The sequence below is a fragment of the Chenopodium album genome, chromosome 3 (assembly GCF_948465745.1).
Source record: "Chenopodium album chromosome 3, dcCheAlbu1.1, whole genome shotgun sequence".
Classification (NCBI taxonomy): domain Eukaryota; kingdom Viridiplantae; phylum Streptophyta; class Magnoliopsida; order Caryophyllales; family Amaranthaceae; genus Chenopodium; species Chenopodium album.
In genome coordinates, this window is record NC_137836.1 from 81,098,298 (window position 1) to 81,113,244 (window position 14,947).

At 35.1% G+C, this 14,947-nt stretch overlaps 2 protein-coding genes across 2 annotated transcripts; one reads left to right on the top strand and one right to left on the bottom strand.

The window, feature by feature from the left end:
* Nucleotides 1-1,408: 1,408 nt before the first annotated feature.
* Nucleotides 1,409-8,585, bottom strand: LOC145624457 (protein SUPPRESSOR OF K(+) TRANSPORT GROWTH DEFECT 1-like). Its single transcript, XM_081677490.1, has 8 exons — nucleotides 7,826-8,585; nucleotides 6,197-6,302; nucleotides 4,697-4,895; nucleotides 3,308-3,376; nucleotides 3,153-3,227; nucleotides 2,920-3,018; nucleotides 2,616-2,771; nucleotides 1,409-1,879 (listed from the first exon to the last, which is right to left on the bottom strand). Exons 1-8 carry the CDS (start codon nucleotides 8,301-8,303, stop codon nucleotides 1,754-1,756), a joined length of 1,308 nt encoding a protein of 435 aa, XP_081533616.1. The 5' UTR covers nucleotides 8,304-8,585; the 3' UTR covers nucleotides 1,409-1,753.
* Nucleotides 8,586-10,576: 1,991 nt separating this feature from the next.
* On the top strand, nucleotides 10,577-13,922 carry LOC145619313 (large ribosomal subunit protein bL21m-like). Its single transcript, XM_081673986.1, has 5 exons — nucleotides 10,577-11,147; nucleotides 11,240-11,320; nucleotides 12,678-12,779; nucleotides 13,297-13,371; nucleotides 13,463-13,922. The coding sequence occupies exons 1-5, from the start codon at nucleotides 10,692-10,694 to the stop codon at nucleotides 13,580-13,582; spliced, it is 834 nt and encodes a 277-aa protein (XP_081530112.1). The 5' UTR covers nucleotides 10,577-10,691; the 3' UTR covers nucleotides 13,583-13,922.
* Nucleotides 13,923-14,947: the final 1,025 nt, after the last annotated feature.

The window sequence follows — 14,947 nt, forward strand, 5'->3', positions numbered from 1 at the left end:
CTGTAAGAATCAATGTTTTGACTAATCGGGAATTCTTTTACTGACCGATTCCTGAAACAGAAAGTTTCCATGCAAGAATGACCTAGGGAAAGTTAAATGCCGCTTTCAGAGCATGACAGCATAGCTAACAAACCTGTTTTCAGAGTGCGTATGAGATTAGGAGCTGTTTTTAGCAACCTCAGGAGCTTGTCCAACAAAGACACTCATGGGTATGGATACAAGCAACTGAACATCAAAGCTCTATATCATCCTATGGAGGTATGAGAGTTCAAGGTTTGCGTACATTACAGTTTTACGAGTGATATGTATACATAAAACAATGAACTCTCTTTCAAGTAAATGGCTGATACTTCATGTTGTATCTAGTACTCCCTCTGTTCAACAGTTCAAATCAGTAGTCACAATTATATCTCCTACCATGCCGCTACATAAAATTTAATACGGGTATTATATTTAGCTATGTATAGCATATCGTGCCATATGGATCATGGGATGTATTCCAGGGGTGTAATTTATTCATAGCAACAGCTCAATGGAGGATTCAAGAATTGTATTAGAGACCAGAAATAACTTTAAGTCATATGTGCCATTCATTGAATGATTGGCCCGGTTGTCGCTCAAGTAATTGTAAGCAATTTGAATTTGTAGTTTTTTTTTTAACTTCACACAATTATCTACTATGTAATATCACACAATTAATATTAACTGATGATGTGCTAAACTTTCTTTAAGACAAATTTATTTGTTTTTTAGCTTTTACCTTTAGCTATTATTAAATAGGGATGTGATCAAATATTTACCAAAATGGTATATATCAACTAGCAAGTCATTCACATAATGCATGAGAGGTCGGAGGTGACAGAATTGTACCATCTAAGTCTTTTAAGTTTTAGAGAGAGCAGATGACAGTGAGATCTCTCAGCCCTTTTCTTGAAAGGGTTTGTCTTTCTCGAGACCGTCGGGAGGCAGGCAAGGGTCACAAAGATGATCAGGCATACGTATGTCCACCGAATGCGCTACTGATTGGACTCTTGAGTCCACTACAATGGTGATTGTAAGCAATAGATGCAAACAGGTTTAACCAAGTTCAATGAAACTACTCAACTATTGTATTCCTTCCATCTCGATTTATGGACCTAGTTAAACTAGGCAGGCTGCGTTTGATTGTTTTAACAAGGAAACATGTAAGTATGCTATAAAAAGTTTAAATTATAAACATATATTTAATACTAATTTAGCAACCATTAATATGAAAAAACAAAAAATGTGATTTGACAATACGGTTTAAGTTATTATATGAACAGTGCAAAGTCATGCAGAAGCAAATAAACTGCGAGGTATATTGATGAATAACAGACGCAGACTGATGCACTGTTTTGCAAATACGTATAAATGAAAGTGGAAAAAGGATCAAAACTTACAAAGTCTGTAATTAAAGATTGGATGTATCATGTACTGTATTACTTACAAAAGATTGTCAAACATCGAGTGCCAAGCAGGCTACTTCTTTTGATACACAAATTAATGAGCAACAACTTAATGCACAATTATAGGGCCTTGTTTCAACCGCAGACAAAACAATTTCTTCAGATATCAAATATCAGAGTAATCGAAATACAAGAGGAGAGTGAATTACACCATTGCTCTTTTACAAGGGGCAGGGAGAGTAATTCCTTTGAAAATAATACCAAGAATTAAATTACGAAGTTATGCAACCTCCTCGTGGTGACATGGCAACCTTCCTTCAGAAAAACTAACCTTCCTCTCCAAACTCTTTTGTAAATCTCTCATGAACCTCAAGGTCTGATTTGCTCACAGTTGGCCTCTGCCGGGCGAGAACTTTTTCAAAATCTGTTCTTGTAATCGGGGGCGGAACAATCTGTAACGAGGAATAAAATGCATTAAAATTCACACCATATATCAATAGACCGTTGTCTTGTGATTAGCAAAAGCAACCATAACAGCATAAAACCATGTCATGACTAGCAAATTGAGTGAAGATATCTTTTAAGTTCAGAAAAAGGAGGGAAAAAAACAGAAGAATAACCACAGAACTACAGCCTACAATTCAAAACTTTGAATAAAGTTCAAATCAGCTTGAGAAACTGTTTTTTATAAGCAATTGCACTCAAATTTGTTATTTCATGCTCTAGAGCATCACATGCTTTCCTTAAACATTCAGTACCCAATAGATTTGAGGAGGGACAAACTATCTGTTTAATCATTCAGTCGGAAAACCTTTATCAATAGCAAAATTGATACTATTAAATGCTACCTCCGTTTCTTTTTAGTTGACGCGTATTCCTTTTTAGGAAGTTTTTTTTAGTTGACACGTTTCCTTTTGGGATAAATTTTTTACCTTGCATTTACAAGCTACCTTGCTTGCTTTTTCATTCTCTCTCACTCTCTCTCCTTTCCTTAATATATGTGCCTAAATCAAACGCGTCAACTAAATAGAAACGGAGGAAGTATACAGGATTGAACACCAATTTGGAAGTCTAATTGCTTGAGTATATTTATAGCCAATATAGAGTAAGCCTCAATAATCAGCTTGTCCTACAGAGTATAAGCAATAAATGATGATAGCTTTCTCGATGTTTGAATTCAGCGCATACCTTAGCAGCAAGTCCTTCTGCTGCAAGATCCTGCATGGTAGTTTGGACAGCACCTGGCTGCCTAGGTCCACAGGGAACCCACACATCATCTTTTGTCTTAAAGAAGAACATTGCATCTTGGGTTTTACGAACAGGTTCAAAAAGTACATCCTTGACCTGTGAACAGGCATAAATATAATGGACAATAAGACAATCTTTTAAGAAAATAGGAAAGAATATGATACAAACAAATATAAATTAATAAATACATATAAATTTAAAAAGAGACACTAATTTTAGTATTTCCAGTCTTTGTAGCACTTACACAAACAGCTATATCTGAACCAGAGAAGCCCTCTGTTTTACGAGCTAAGAATTCAAAATCACTCTCATTCAGGTTGTGAGGGGTATCCCCAAGATGAACCTGAGTTCACAAAAGACACAAAATACATTTAATGAGCAGAATTTTATTTTAGCATGTAAAACAGAGCATGTCTCCAAATATAGAAATGGCTAAGAAACTACAAGGCAGCTAGAAGAATAAAAACATTTAAGAACCTTAAACATATGCTGCCGAGCCTTTTGATCTGGTAGGGGGATATAAATACGCTTGTCAAAACGTCGCCTAATAGCCTGCAGATATAATCCATTTAGATATATAGGTACAGAAATCCCTCGGTGCAAAGTAGAAAGGGATGTGGATGTAGAGGTACCTGATCTAGAGCATACGGTGTGTTTGTTGCAGCAAGAACAAGAACTTTTTCATCGTTGTGTCCAACACCCTAAGGAATATTGCATCAGAAACTTTAGGTATAACATCTCAAAGTTAAAGAGCAGAAATCAACAAGCAAAAACAATCAATGGTGTGTTACAAATTAACAGTACAAGTCAAAGCCAATACATCCAGCTCATCCAAATTTAAAGGCAGGGGAGGGTGAGAATCAAAAGAACTGAAGGATGATAGAAGGATTAATTATCAGATAGTTTTTCATCACAGTAATTTCACTACACCCTACCACGTGAAAGCCTAAATGCTTGTTTAATTAACAGCAAAATTATCTTTGATTATCCTATCTTCAACAAACAGAACTATATTTTCGAACTCAATGCTAGTAGAAATTGTAAAAATATGGGAGAAACACCTTCCTAATGCCTAGACATATTACTTCCCATGTTAAACCAAACAAACACTCAACATAATTTTCTAGTAAGGTTTCCCCTTATTCAATGATCTCTTATAATTCTCTCTCTATTCTTGATTAAGATCACGTTTGCAAAGCTTAATTCAATAAAAAAATATCTTTAATTATACTTTTTGTAAAAAAAAATACTAAAAATTGAATTTTAATTAAGAACACACTGAAACAAATCTAACAAGATCCTACACCAATGTGTTTTTTCATATCTACAAATCACAAATGGATGTCAAAGCAAAGTTTATGAATAGTGTCATAAGTAAAACGTGTCAATTAATTGGAAAGGAGGAAGTATGTCAGAAATTGACAGGCCGCAAGTTGGTACAGATAATCTAAAAAATTATATGTCCTCCGTTTTTTTTAGTTGCATCACTTTCCTAAAAAGGGGTTTTACATTAGTTGCATCTCTTTCAATTTTAACTAATAAATTCTCTCTATCTCTCTCCTACCACATGGGGCCCCATTTATATTTTCTCTACCTCTCTCTACTCCAAAAATTGCAAAGGAGTCTGTGAAAATAAAAGTGATGCAACTAAAAAAAAGGAGGAAGTAATAAAGGTATAAAAATTTGATAAATATGGCTCAGATCAAAATACATCATTTGCAAATTAATTTCTCATCACAAGAATTTTTCTAAGCACAAAATGACATTGCCCAAAATGACAAGTTAGCAGATGAAAATTAACCAACACAAAGACAAGTGAGTCATTTAATCTCAAAAGAGTCAGAACAGGATATTTGATTAGCTACTTCTCATGTCATGAGGGAAAAATGGTTGGGGAATGGGAAAAGGAGACCAGGCTAGCGTAGCAAAACAGAGTTATCACGAATATAGCAAATCAGCACAGCTTACAACATGAAAGAACTATCTAAATGTCAAACCAAGTGATCGTAAAGCAAAATAACCTGCATTTGCACAAGGAGTTCTGTCTTGATACGTCTGGAAGCTTCGCTTTCATTTCCTTCTCCTCGTTGACCACATAATGAGTCTATTTCATCAACAAAGATAATCGAAGGAGCACTCTCACGGGCCATTTGGAAAAGATTGGAAACTAATTTTTCACTTTCACCCATCCATTTGGATACAAGATCTGAAGATGATACACTATACAAAAGAAAAAGGAAAAAAAAGGGAGTTGAAACTTAATTCATAATTTTCATTTGAGTAGAACCAATGTGTCACTAGATTCTAGTTGATACCACATAACAAAATACAGAATGGGTGATGCAGCTGTAGCCAAAAAGCTAACAGACAGCAATTAAAATAAAATAGTGGCACAAAGAGACAAGCATTAAGCCAGAGGGAAACATTAACGATGAGAACAAGAAGATAGAAAATAGATAATATGCAATAAATGAGCAGATAAAACTGAGATCCTCCCCATCTTTTACTTTGTTATCTAGTGAACCAAAGCTACAAGATGGAAGGTGCTGCATCAGCTCTTAAATTGCACCTGGAGAGGCTATATACATGCCATTTTAATTATAGAGGGAGAACCATTACTTGTTGAAAAAACTATACTTGTTTTCAATAGGAGGAACTAGATCTTGAGAAGAAGTACAATGAACAACGATGATAAAAAGCACCCAGTATCAATCCCAAATAGCAAGGTTGAGGAAACAACTTATTCTAGTAGTTAAAGACTACTTAAGAGGGTTATTTCTTACGTGCCTATTTACCATAGAGGAGCTAGTACAGTAATCAAGTCAACGCTTTACAAACTATAACTAAATTCAGTATAAGGGTAAGTTTATCCCTAGTCTTAAGGTGAGTCTTTAGACAAGTCTTGAGTAAGATTCTAGCAATAATCTCTACCAAGACTACATATAGTCTTGAGATGAGTTTTGGATTCCAAAACCCATCTTGAGACTATACAAATGGACAAAAATAATTATGTTGTCCAATAGTGAGTTGCCAACTCACCATACTAAAATAATTAATAAATATATAAATAAATTAATGTTATAAATATTAATTGGATAAGTAAATCTGAAGTGGGTCTTGGAATAATGTGTGAAATTGGAGAAAGTCTTGTATGAGTCTGAATAATAAAAAAGTAATTAAAAATTAGTGGAAATCTAATGTGGCAGAGTCTGAAGTATAAATCTCAGTCTTGGGATAAACTTACCCTAACCTCTTCAGTTTGGCCACATTAACAACACAACCCCCATAGGCCGTCGTTTGTGATTTGAACATAAGGAAAATATCAACTTATTATAATTTTTACTTATTGATACAAAGATATTAATGGTCTAAAGTTGCACATTGACAAATGTGAAAGTCATACTAAGTAAACAAAAAGCTAAACATGCCTGACTCCACCAAAAAGTAGTCAAGTTCTCCAAAGGACATAAAACAACTTAAAAATACATCATAATGAGATAAAATCAGAGCACACTGTATACCTATAAAATGTTGAGTCAGCTTCAGTTGCAACAGCCTTGGCCAAGTATGATTTTCCTGTTCCAGGTGGTCCATATAGAAGAAAAGCTCTCCATGGCCGTCTTTTACCTAAAAAGGTTAATACCATGAGCTATCAAAAATTGATTTGTGAATAGTTTATGCCAACATGCAACACAGTGTGAATGATAATCTCATAACATCAGCTGGGAAACACCAAAAATTAACATAAAAAGTACACCTCGGCACTCTTTATGAGGAGCACCAGCTAAAAAGGCAAGCACTCTTTAAGTTATGGTCTCATATTCTAAAAAGAGCAAGCACCCTATATAAATGCTGATAAGACGAATATTCACACATAATAGTTAATTTAGCAAGTAAAAATCAATCAACAACCATTGACAAGGCATAAGCTAACACCGGAGAACCAACGCAAACTTATTGCACACATGGCACTTCTAACGGGCTTCCGATCTCCATGTAGAGGTATAAAACTTTGAATTTGTATAAACTGAAGAATCAAGTATAACTAAAGGGCTATTTGGCAAAAGTAATCCTTATTAGTTAAATTAAACAATGAGTGTTCAATGAATTAGCTGTTGGGTAAGTAAAAAAAATTCCATATATTCCCAACTATAGCTACTTCTACCTCCAAATCTGCATGTTTCAGCAGCTCCAAAAAAAACCTCAACAACTAACAGCTAACTTAAGACACTACTTCGATAAACACAAATTTTCACCTTAAGTAGGGTCAAAAGACACAAAACTAAAGAAGCTAGTTGAAAAGCTGTTCAACATGGCCAAAATCCCTAAACTTGAAAGGATGAAAATCTGTGTCCAGTGAACCGCCACCTCAAATGAAAAAAAAGTTTTCTTTGACCAATAAGCTACATCTTGTTAACAAATTCCTTGTCTCATTCTTCTCTAACGATGATATAATAAACCATACCCATCAAATAGTCAAACACAAGAAGTGAGCCTCATATAAGGGTTTCCAAGTTTGACTCAAAATTAAAATAAGTACAATTAAAGGCTAAAAGTTTAGTATGATTTATATAAGGTCTAATGAGTTCGAATGAGGAGTTTTAATGTAAAATAGGACAAAGACCTTATAATACCCAAACCAAAACAACAAAAGGAACTACCAATAGCCAAATATAAACCATAATTTGAATTTATTCTCAAGCAACTATCAATAGTTACAATTAAAATCAATCTTGCATTCCCCAAATCAAGGAGCAAAATGCCCCACAATGTGACCAGTGATCATTAGTAAAACCAATTAACACAAATACTACTAAAGCATAAAAAGATCAAACTCTCATTCATACCACTTAAAACTTCAAATCATACCCAAAACCAGCATATCTAAACTACCCAAACAACAAAATTATACAATAGCCTCAAATCTTATACAAAACTTACAAGACAAGAAAATCCCAGCCATCAAATTCTAACTTCTACAGTATCATACTTTGTCGAAATTCATCAATCATTAAAATAATAGAGAATCAACCCCAAATTATCATACTTTCCGAATCATCAAACACCAAAAATTCAATACCAAAACCAACAATTCTCAAACAAATTGCAAAATCAAATTATGAAGATAAAATAAAAAGTGCCAAACTAACCGGTGAAAAACTGAGGGAATTTAACAGGCAATATCACAGCCTCTTGCAAAGCTTGCTTAGCACTCTCCAATCCAGCAACATCACTCCACTTTACATTAGGCTTTTCTCTGATGATCGCCGAATTAAGCCCGGAGCGCAGCTTAGCCTGCTCAGCATCCTCCCCATCCTTATTCTCCCCGTCCTTGGATTTCGCCTTCGGCCGGGCCGCAACAGCCGCATCGACGCCATTAGAAGCAGGTCCAGCACCTCCTCCTTCGTCGAGAACCGTCCGAATCTCCTCAGCTCGACGGAGATACTCAGTGAATTTTTGAGTAATTGCTTCACGAATTTTAGGGTTTTTCTCGTACTTCAAGTGAGTCTTAAAATACTCCAATGCATTCATGTAAAGAGGGAAAGCTTTGGCGTAATTTCCAGCATTGTCTTCTTGTACTGCTTGTTTAACGTACTCGATCGCTTGTTCTTTGAAATTGCTGTACATAATTGACGAATTTGATTAAATTGGATTGGGTAAATTAGGGTTAGGGATGCATAAAGGCGATGGTCCGATTCGATTGAATTTGATTTGTGATTGATCGAATTGTGCAAAAGAAAACCTAGGAGAGAGAAATCGGAGGTTGATGATGAAATTGAAGAAGAAGATTCAAAAGAAGGTGACGCGTGAGAAAGACGAGGAATTTGGAAATTGATGGAAGGAAAAGGGTGCAACGCGCACCCTTGTGGTGGTGGATTAGATAGCCTATGAGTTGAATGACAGATTTAGGAAGGTTCTTTCCTTTGATGCTTTCATTGGGTTTTTATTTTTTTGGATTTTGTACACCTTGGAAAAAAAAATAGAAAAGTATCATGATTACGGATGTATTCTAATTGACTGGATTGACTGAATTAAATTTATTAGAGCTGAACTCAAATGAATTGAATATTTTATGAAAGAAAAAAAATTAAAAACTCTACTGAACTTGTTGGAGCTGAAGTGAACTGAACTGAAAATAATTTGAAGAGAACAGACTCTTAGAGTTTGTTCCGATTTATTGAACTGAACTAAATTGAACTGAATGGAGATGAACTGAACTGAATAGAGCTAATTGTTTATGAGAGAAGGAAATTGGAAACTAAATTGAATTGAACTAAACTGAAATTAAGATGAACATAACAAGCTTTAGCTTAAGTATCTCAATCATGATTGGCATTTAACTAATTTTTTTGGATTTCCTACCATGATATTTCATTCGGTTCAATTTAGGTTAAAACAAGTCTTGGGTCATACTGAGTCAATCTTGCCCCCCAAGTTGGGTTTGGTTTGAATCAGGTTAAGCTTATGTGTTATGTTGAGTGATCATTTTCTCAATTATGTCAAGTTTGTTCATGATAAATTCAAATTTGGTTTGGGGTTGTGTCATTTCAAGTTTATAGCAAGTTTACGATGGATGATTCAAGTTTGAGGCATATTGGGTCGAATAATTATAAGGTTATATAATATTCAAGTTGAGTCACTTTTTAGGTCAATTAAGTTTCGGCTTAATTAACATGTATATATTAAGTCTGATCAAGTCAAATCAATATAAATACACTTTCCATTTTAAGACCAAACTTTGATAACATGTTATTAACTATTAAGCTTATTTAATTGCAAACAGAAACTATATGATTGGAACAACATGTTTTAATAGGTTTTTAAACCAGAAAACCGAGCTTATATTAATAATATGGAGTAGTAAAGTATTTTTTAATATATAAGTTTACCATTGCAATTAAATTAAACTCGAGATTAAGTTAAACTTGTTTAATATGTTTTAGGTTGAGTACATAATACATATGGGTTGTGTGCTTGTGTCTACTTTGTGATTTCATATATGTTTTATGTTAAGTTGACAACGAGTGAGATAAAATGAGCAACAAGTTAAGTCACCACAAGTTAGTAACAAACTGTAGTAATAACTTGTGTTGGGAAAATTGGTTTATTTTATTTTATTCTAAATCAAGTGCCAATTTAGATGAATATCATTGTTGGGTGAGTCAAATCTATTGTCATTTAAAATCATATCAACTACAAGTATCTCTCACTGGTTAAATCAATCTAACAATGCAAGTCAACACCTAAGAGTAAAGGGAGAGGTTCGTGAATCCCAATTCTCAAGCAAATTTAGTAGGTATGCTTCAAACTTGTGGCCTCAAAGTCATAGCTCGAAAGGTAAAATCCCCACCAAGTCCACTAAACTTGCTCGGTATTGACTTTTGATAAAAGTGATGCATTTGTTCGTTGTCAATAAATCTAAGAAGATAACTAATATGTATTGTTAATTTTGTGATAATTGTGCCATGCAGGTGATCAAGTATGACTTAGACTCAAAAAAGGTGGTTTTGGGGCCTTTGGGCAAGCATATAACCATTCTGTTAGTTAAACACCCAATCCGATCCAAAAAATCCCTAAAAGTTAGTTTTAACCAGAGGTGTCAATTTGGATGTTCGGATCGGGTCTGATGAGGTCGAGTCGAGTTAATTTTCAAAGTTGAGTCATACTAAATTATAAGTCGAAATTTAAATCGGATATTTTTCGGATCGGGTGTAAATTTGACACCTCTAGGACTTTTAATTCGACAAGTCCACCACTTTTTGCAAATTTAGACATGAAATTTGATGTTAATGTCCGGACTCGCCCGAATTTATTATCACCCTAGCCATGGGGCTGATTACGAACCTTGAACCCTCCGTACTTGGTATTTGGCATGAGCTCCAATCCTTCAATTTGGCCCAATGGCTCAAACAGCCTAAACCCTAGAGTACCAATTTCCCTCTCTTCCTGTCGAGCAAAACCCCCCAACATTTCCAGCAACAACAAATACTGCAACTTAGCTTCAACCCATCAACAATGGCGTCTAGACGATGTTTCTCCACTCTCACCCGCCATTCTTTCAACCCTCTTTTCTTCTCCAAATCTCCTTCTCTTCACTCCCTCAAATCCCTAACTTCTCACCTTCCTTCTCTTCAACGCCTCCCTCACTCTCTCTCTCCTCAATTCAGCCCTCATTCATTCCTCCCTCGCAGCTTTTCTTCCCGCACCCAAAACCCTAAAATCATCGAAAATGACGATGATGAAGATGATGAAGACGATGAAGAAGATGATAATGATGATGAGGAAGAGGAGGATTATTCGAGCGAAGAAGAGGTAGAAAGATCAAATGAACCATCTAATCTTGCTGATAGATCGTATTTCGTTGAGGATAAACTCGAAGAAGCTGCTCATATTGGGTACAAGGTTGTCGGGCCGCTTCTACCCACTGATCGGGTTTTTAAGCCCTATGAACCCGCTTTCGCAGTTGTTCAGGTTTGATTTTTATTTTTATAAGTTTTGTTTGAAAATTTCTGTGGTTTGATTTTAGGGTTTAATTGGGGTTTTTGATTTGTTTTGGGGTGTAGGTGGGATCACATCAATTTAAGGTGAGTAATGGGGATTGCATCTATGTTGAGAAGCTCAAGTACTGTGAGGTCAATGATAAGGTAATTCGTTTTTCTACTTGATTTTATGTTCAGTGATTGATGATTCTATCAATAATAGATTATAAATTGGTGTTGCATTTTCGGGTTTCGGTTTCCGGGGAGTTGATGTGATATGCTATGATGATGTAGAGAAATTCCAGGCGTTGAAATTCACTGGTTTTATTGGCTAGACATGAACATTGCCTATCATAGTAGGTGTGCTGACTTGTTTGGATTTTGAAAGATTTATGCTGGTTTTTACTTTGATCTGTATGTTGATCTTCATCATTGGTATTTAGAATTGCTTACTAGCTACTCTATAATTCATAATGATCGTGTTGAACTTGAAACTTTGAAATTATGCTACTTCTTGGGAGTGGAACAACTGCGAAGCAATTAGAGACAACTATGATTATATAGTCTACTCTGCATTTTTAGGTTGGGGTGGGAACTCCCTTTTGGATAAGTATGGTGTCGTCATTTAGCTGTTAATTGAGCGGATATCAATATCCCTCCTATGGTGAAGCAATGAATGTTTAGTACATGGGAGCTGCTTTTCCAACTAGGAACTGTGAGAGTGAGTGAGCAAAAAGAAACTGAAAAAAATAATGGTTGATAGTTCAATATTATCAACAGAAACAGAAAACCAAAACTAGATTAGCTTAGATGGGTTGAATTAGTATTGGGTTAATGAGTTGATCTCGGTCCTTTTGCTCTGAAGAGAATTTTTGCTTGATTAAAGTATGAAGGCATAGGGACTTGACAAGGGTGCTACATCTTATTTACCCTGCATTTGTTGTTTTTGTGGAAGATCTTTAAGGTCCATCCTTTATCAATTATGATAAAGTCCTTATTTTGCTGCACATAAAAGAGCAATATATAATTGTGCTAGCTAAGCAGACCGCCTAATTATGGTTGGTTTGTTACATTGGTGGTGAACTTGACTTGTTAGTACCATAAGCAATCAGTGTCTTCCTGACTACCTATTCCTACTGTGTCTCGAAAATCCTAGTTTCATGCTTTCTGTTACGTCTTGATAGTGCTCTACAAATTGGTGATCCTTACTTTTCAAATCAGTTGAACATATACTGAAAGAGGAGACTGAGTAAGTGTATACTTGGCAGCAAGCTTCTTCTAACATTGAAGTGATGTTGAGTTTGACAAGTGTCACATATGTCCTCAGACTTTAAACTTTCACAACTTATGCTTGAAAATGATTGTTGTAGGTTTCTCTTTTCTTACCTGCATGCCCTGATTTTAGTGTCTGTGCAAAATAACTTTTATTTCCCTACTTTATCAAATTGTTCCTCACAGCTACTTTCCTCATATCATACCAAGAATTCAGATTGGTTGAGCTCATCATTTCGGTGTTTTGCAGTTGATCTTAAATAAGGTCTTGATGGCGGGTACACCAACCCAAACCATGATTGGGAGGCCTATATTACCAGAGATTGCAGTTCACGCTGTTGTAGAGGAACATGTAAGAAATCTTTGGAACTTAATTTTTTTATATGTTAATCAGTTATTTCTGGCCTTATATTGCCACTTAATGTTTGATCATCTCTATCTCATTTATCTGAACAAAAGGTGGTTTCTGGTTCTCATTGTAATCAGTTAATTTTGGCGTGGTTATTAGTGAATTTTAGCATGATAAACCACAATGCTGTCTGCATATGATCTCATGTTTCTGTAGTATAATAGTTGAAAGCGAGGTTTGAACACCTGTAGAAATAAGTGAACTTATGATCCCTGGACGTAGAGTCTAAGGTCTATTTAAGAGAACCTCTAATTCAAAAGAAACTGCATTATACAGTAAAATATATCATCAGGTTGTTGATTACTCGGATCTGTTGAGTTTACTATTTTACTGTTTGTAAAAGAAATGTATTTGCAAGGCAATTAATATTTGACATGAAAGTTGAATTTGGATGAGTTGCAGGAATATCTGATTTTATTGTGAATTTGGAGTTATTATAAGTTAACGTTCTCATTTTCAGGCTTTAGATGCCAAGGTTATCATCTTTAAAAAGAAGCGGAGAAAGAACTACAGGAGGACCAAAGGTCACCGACAGGTAATGCAAAACTGAGATTCATGAAATCATGACATTACTCAACCTCCCTCATGCAAAACTGACAGTTGCTAATGTTTAAATGGACTTGCAGGAGCTCACTAGGTTGAGAATAACTGACGTAGAAGGAATTGAGAAACCAGAAGCACCACCAGTAGGGAAAACACCAAAAACTTCTGCTAAGAAAGTAGAAAAAGTAGCAGTGGCTGCATAATTGGAGTCTCATGTAGTCAATGTGACAACTGGTCTGATAAGCTGATGGTTTGAGGCTCAACTCTTGCAAACTGATACAGGATTTCCATGCCATGTTTTATGAATTAATGTTACATGAGTCATATAAGCAGAAAGTTTTGGTTCTTGACCATATGTTAGCATTTGATTATATCAAATCTTGTAGGCTTGTAGGTGTATAATTTGTTCAATTCATAAAACCATCTTGTAACGCGTGCAATTCTTCTACCCTGAATGAAAGGAGCAGGAGTTTTGCTGAAAAGGCTCAAACGAGTTCAATATTGTAGTCTTTTTGATAAAGTTGCTGTTAGATTTATGGATCATTTGTTTGCCTGTGGCCAGTTGTTCATAGATTAATTTCAATAATGTGAGAAATTAAGGAAGTGATATTTCCGACCTTGTTGCATATCATTTTATTTACACAAGTATTAACTAGGCGACTGTTGTTCCAATCCTCTTCATCTTCTCTTTTTGTTCTTGCAAGATTGTGGCTATGAAATAAAACTCTAATTTTCTGCAAGATTGAGATTATTTTAGGTGTATATCTACTCTTGATATTCACAAAATGTCTTTAAACAAGCTAGGAAAAAGAGTAATAAGAAATAACATTATTTATTCCTCTAAATTTCAAACTCCTACACTGTTATCAAACTAGGATTCTAATTGAACGAGATGATTGCAAGCTGATAGTTGTTAGGATCTGCTCAAAATCTTCGCTTGACTTGGGCTCACAATAAAAATTATTGACTTATTCATAAGCTTAGCTTATCAAGTCGAGTGAAAGTTTGCTCAACTCATCCGTGTTAAATTGAATTTTGAGCAACAATCGCCTGAGTTGAGCTGCTTGTGGCTTATGAGCTACTTACGGTCTCATTCCTTTTGTCTTAGAGCATCAATAATGCACTAGTTCTTAAAATGTAGTTCTTATTCTCTCTCTTATTCCATATCATCAAGAATTCCAATTAAGATTCACCCTCTATGTAACCTAAGAAATGCAATAGTTCTTAATATATCTTAACCACTGCCAAAGCTAGCTTTTACTTTTTAAAAAAATTCAAGCCATGCAAAACGCACACATTTCGGTAGTAGCAAATGTCGTTTTGAGCCTAGTCAGCAATATTTCTTATTTTTAAAATCCATTGCTTATTTCAGAACCCAAAAACACAATCGCTAAATAAAAAACTCTCATTTCTTACATAAAAAGTAGCTGTTAGATTTTATCTCTCCTTAAGAACCATTCATTATTGATGCTCCTACCCGGACACAACTTTGTAAAGATTAAAAGTTTTTTACGCACGGTGACTGTCTAACTGAGAGAACAAAACCGCATTGGATGAGTAGAAAGGCA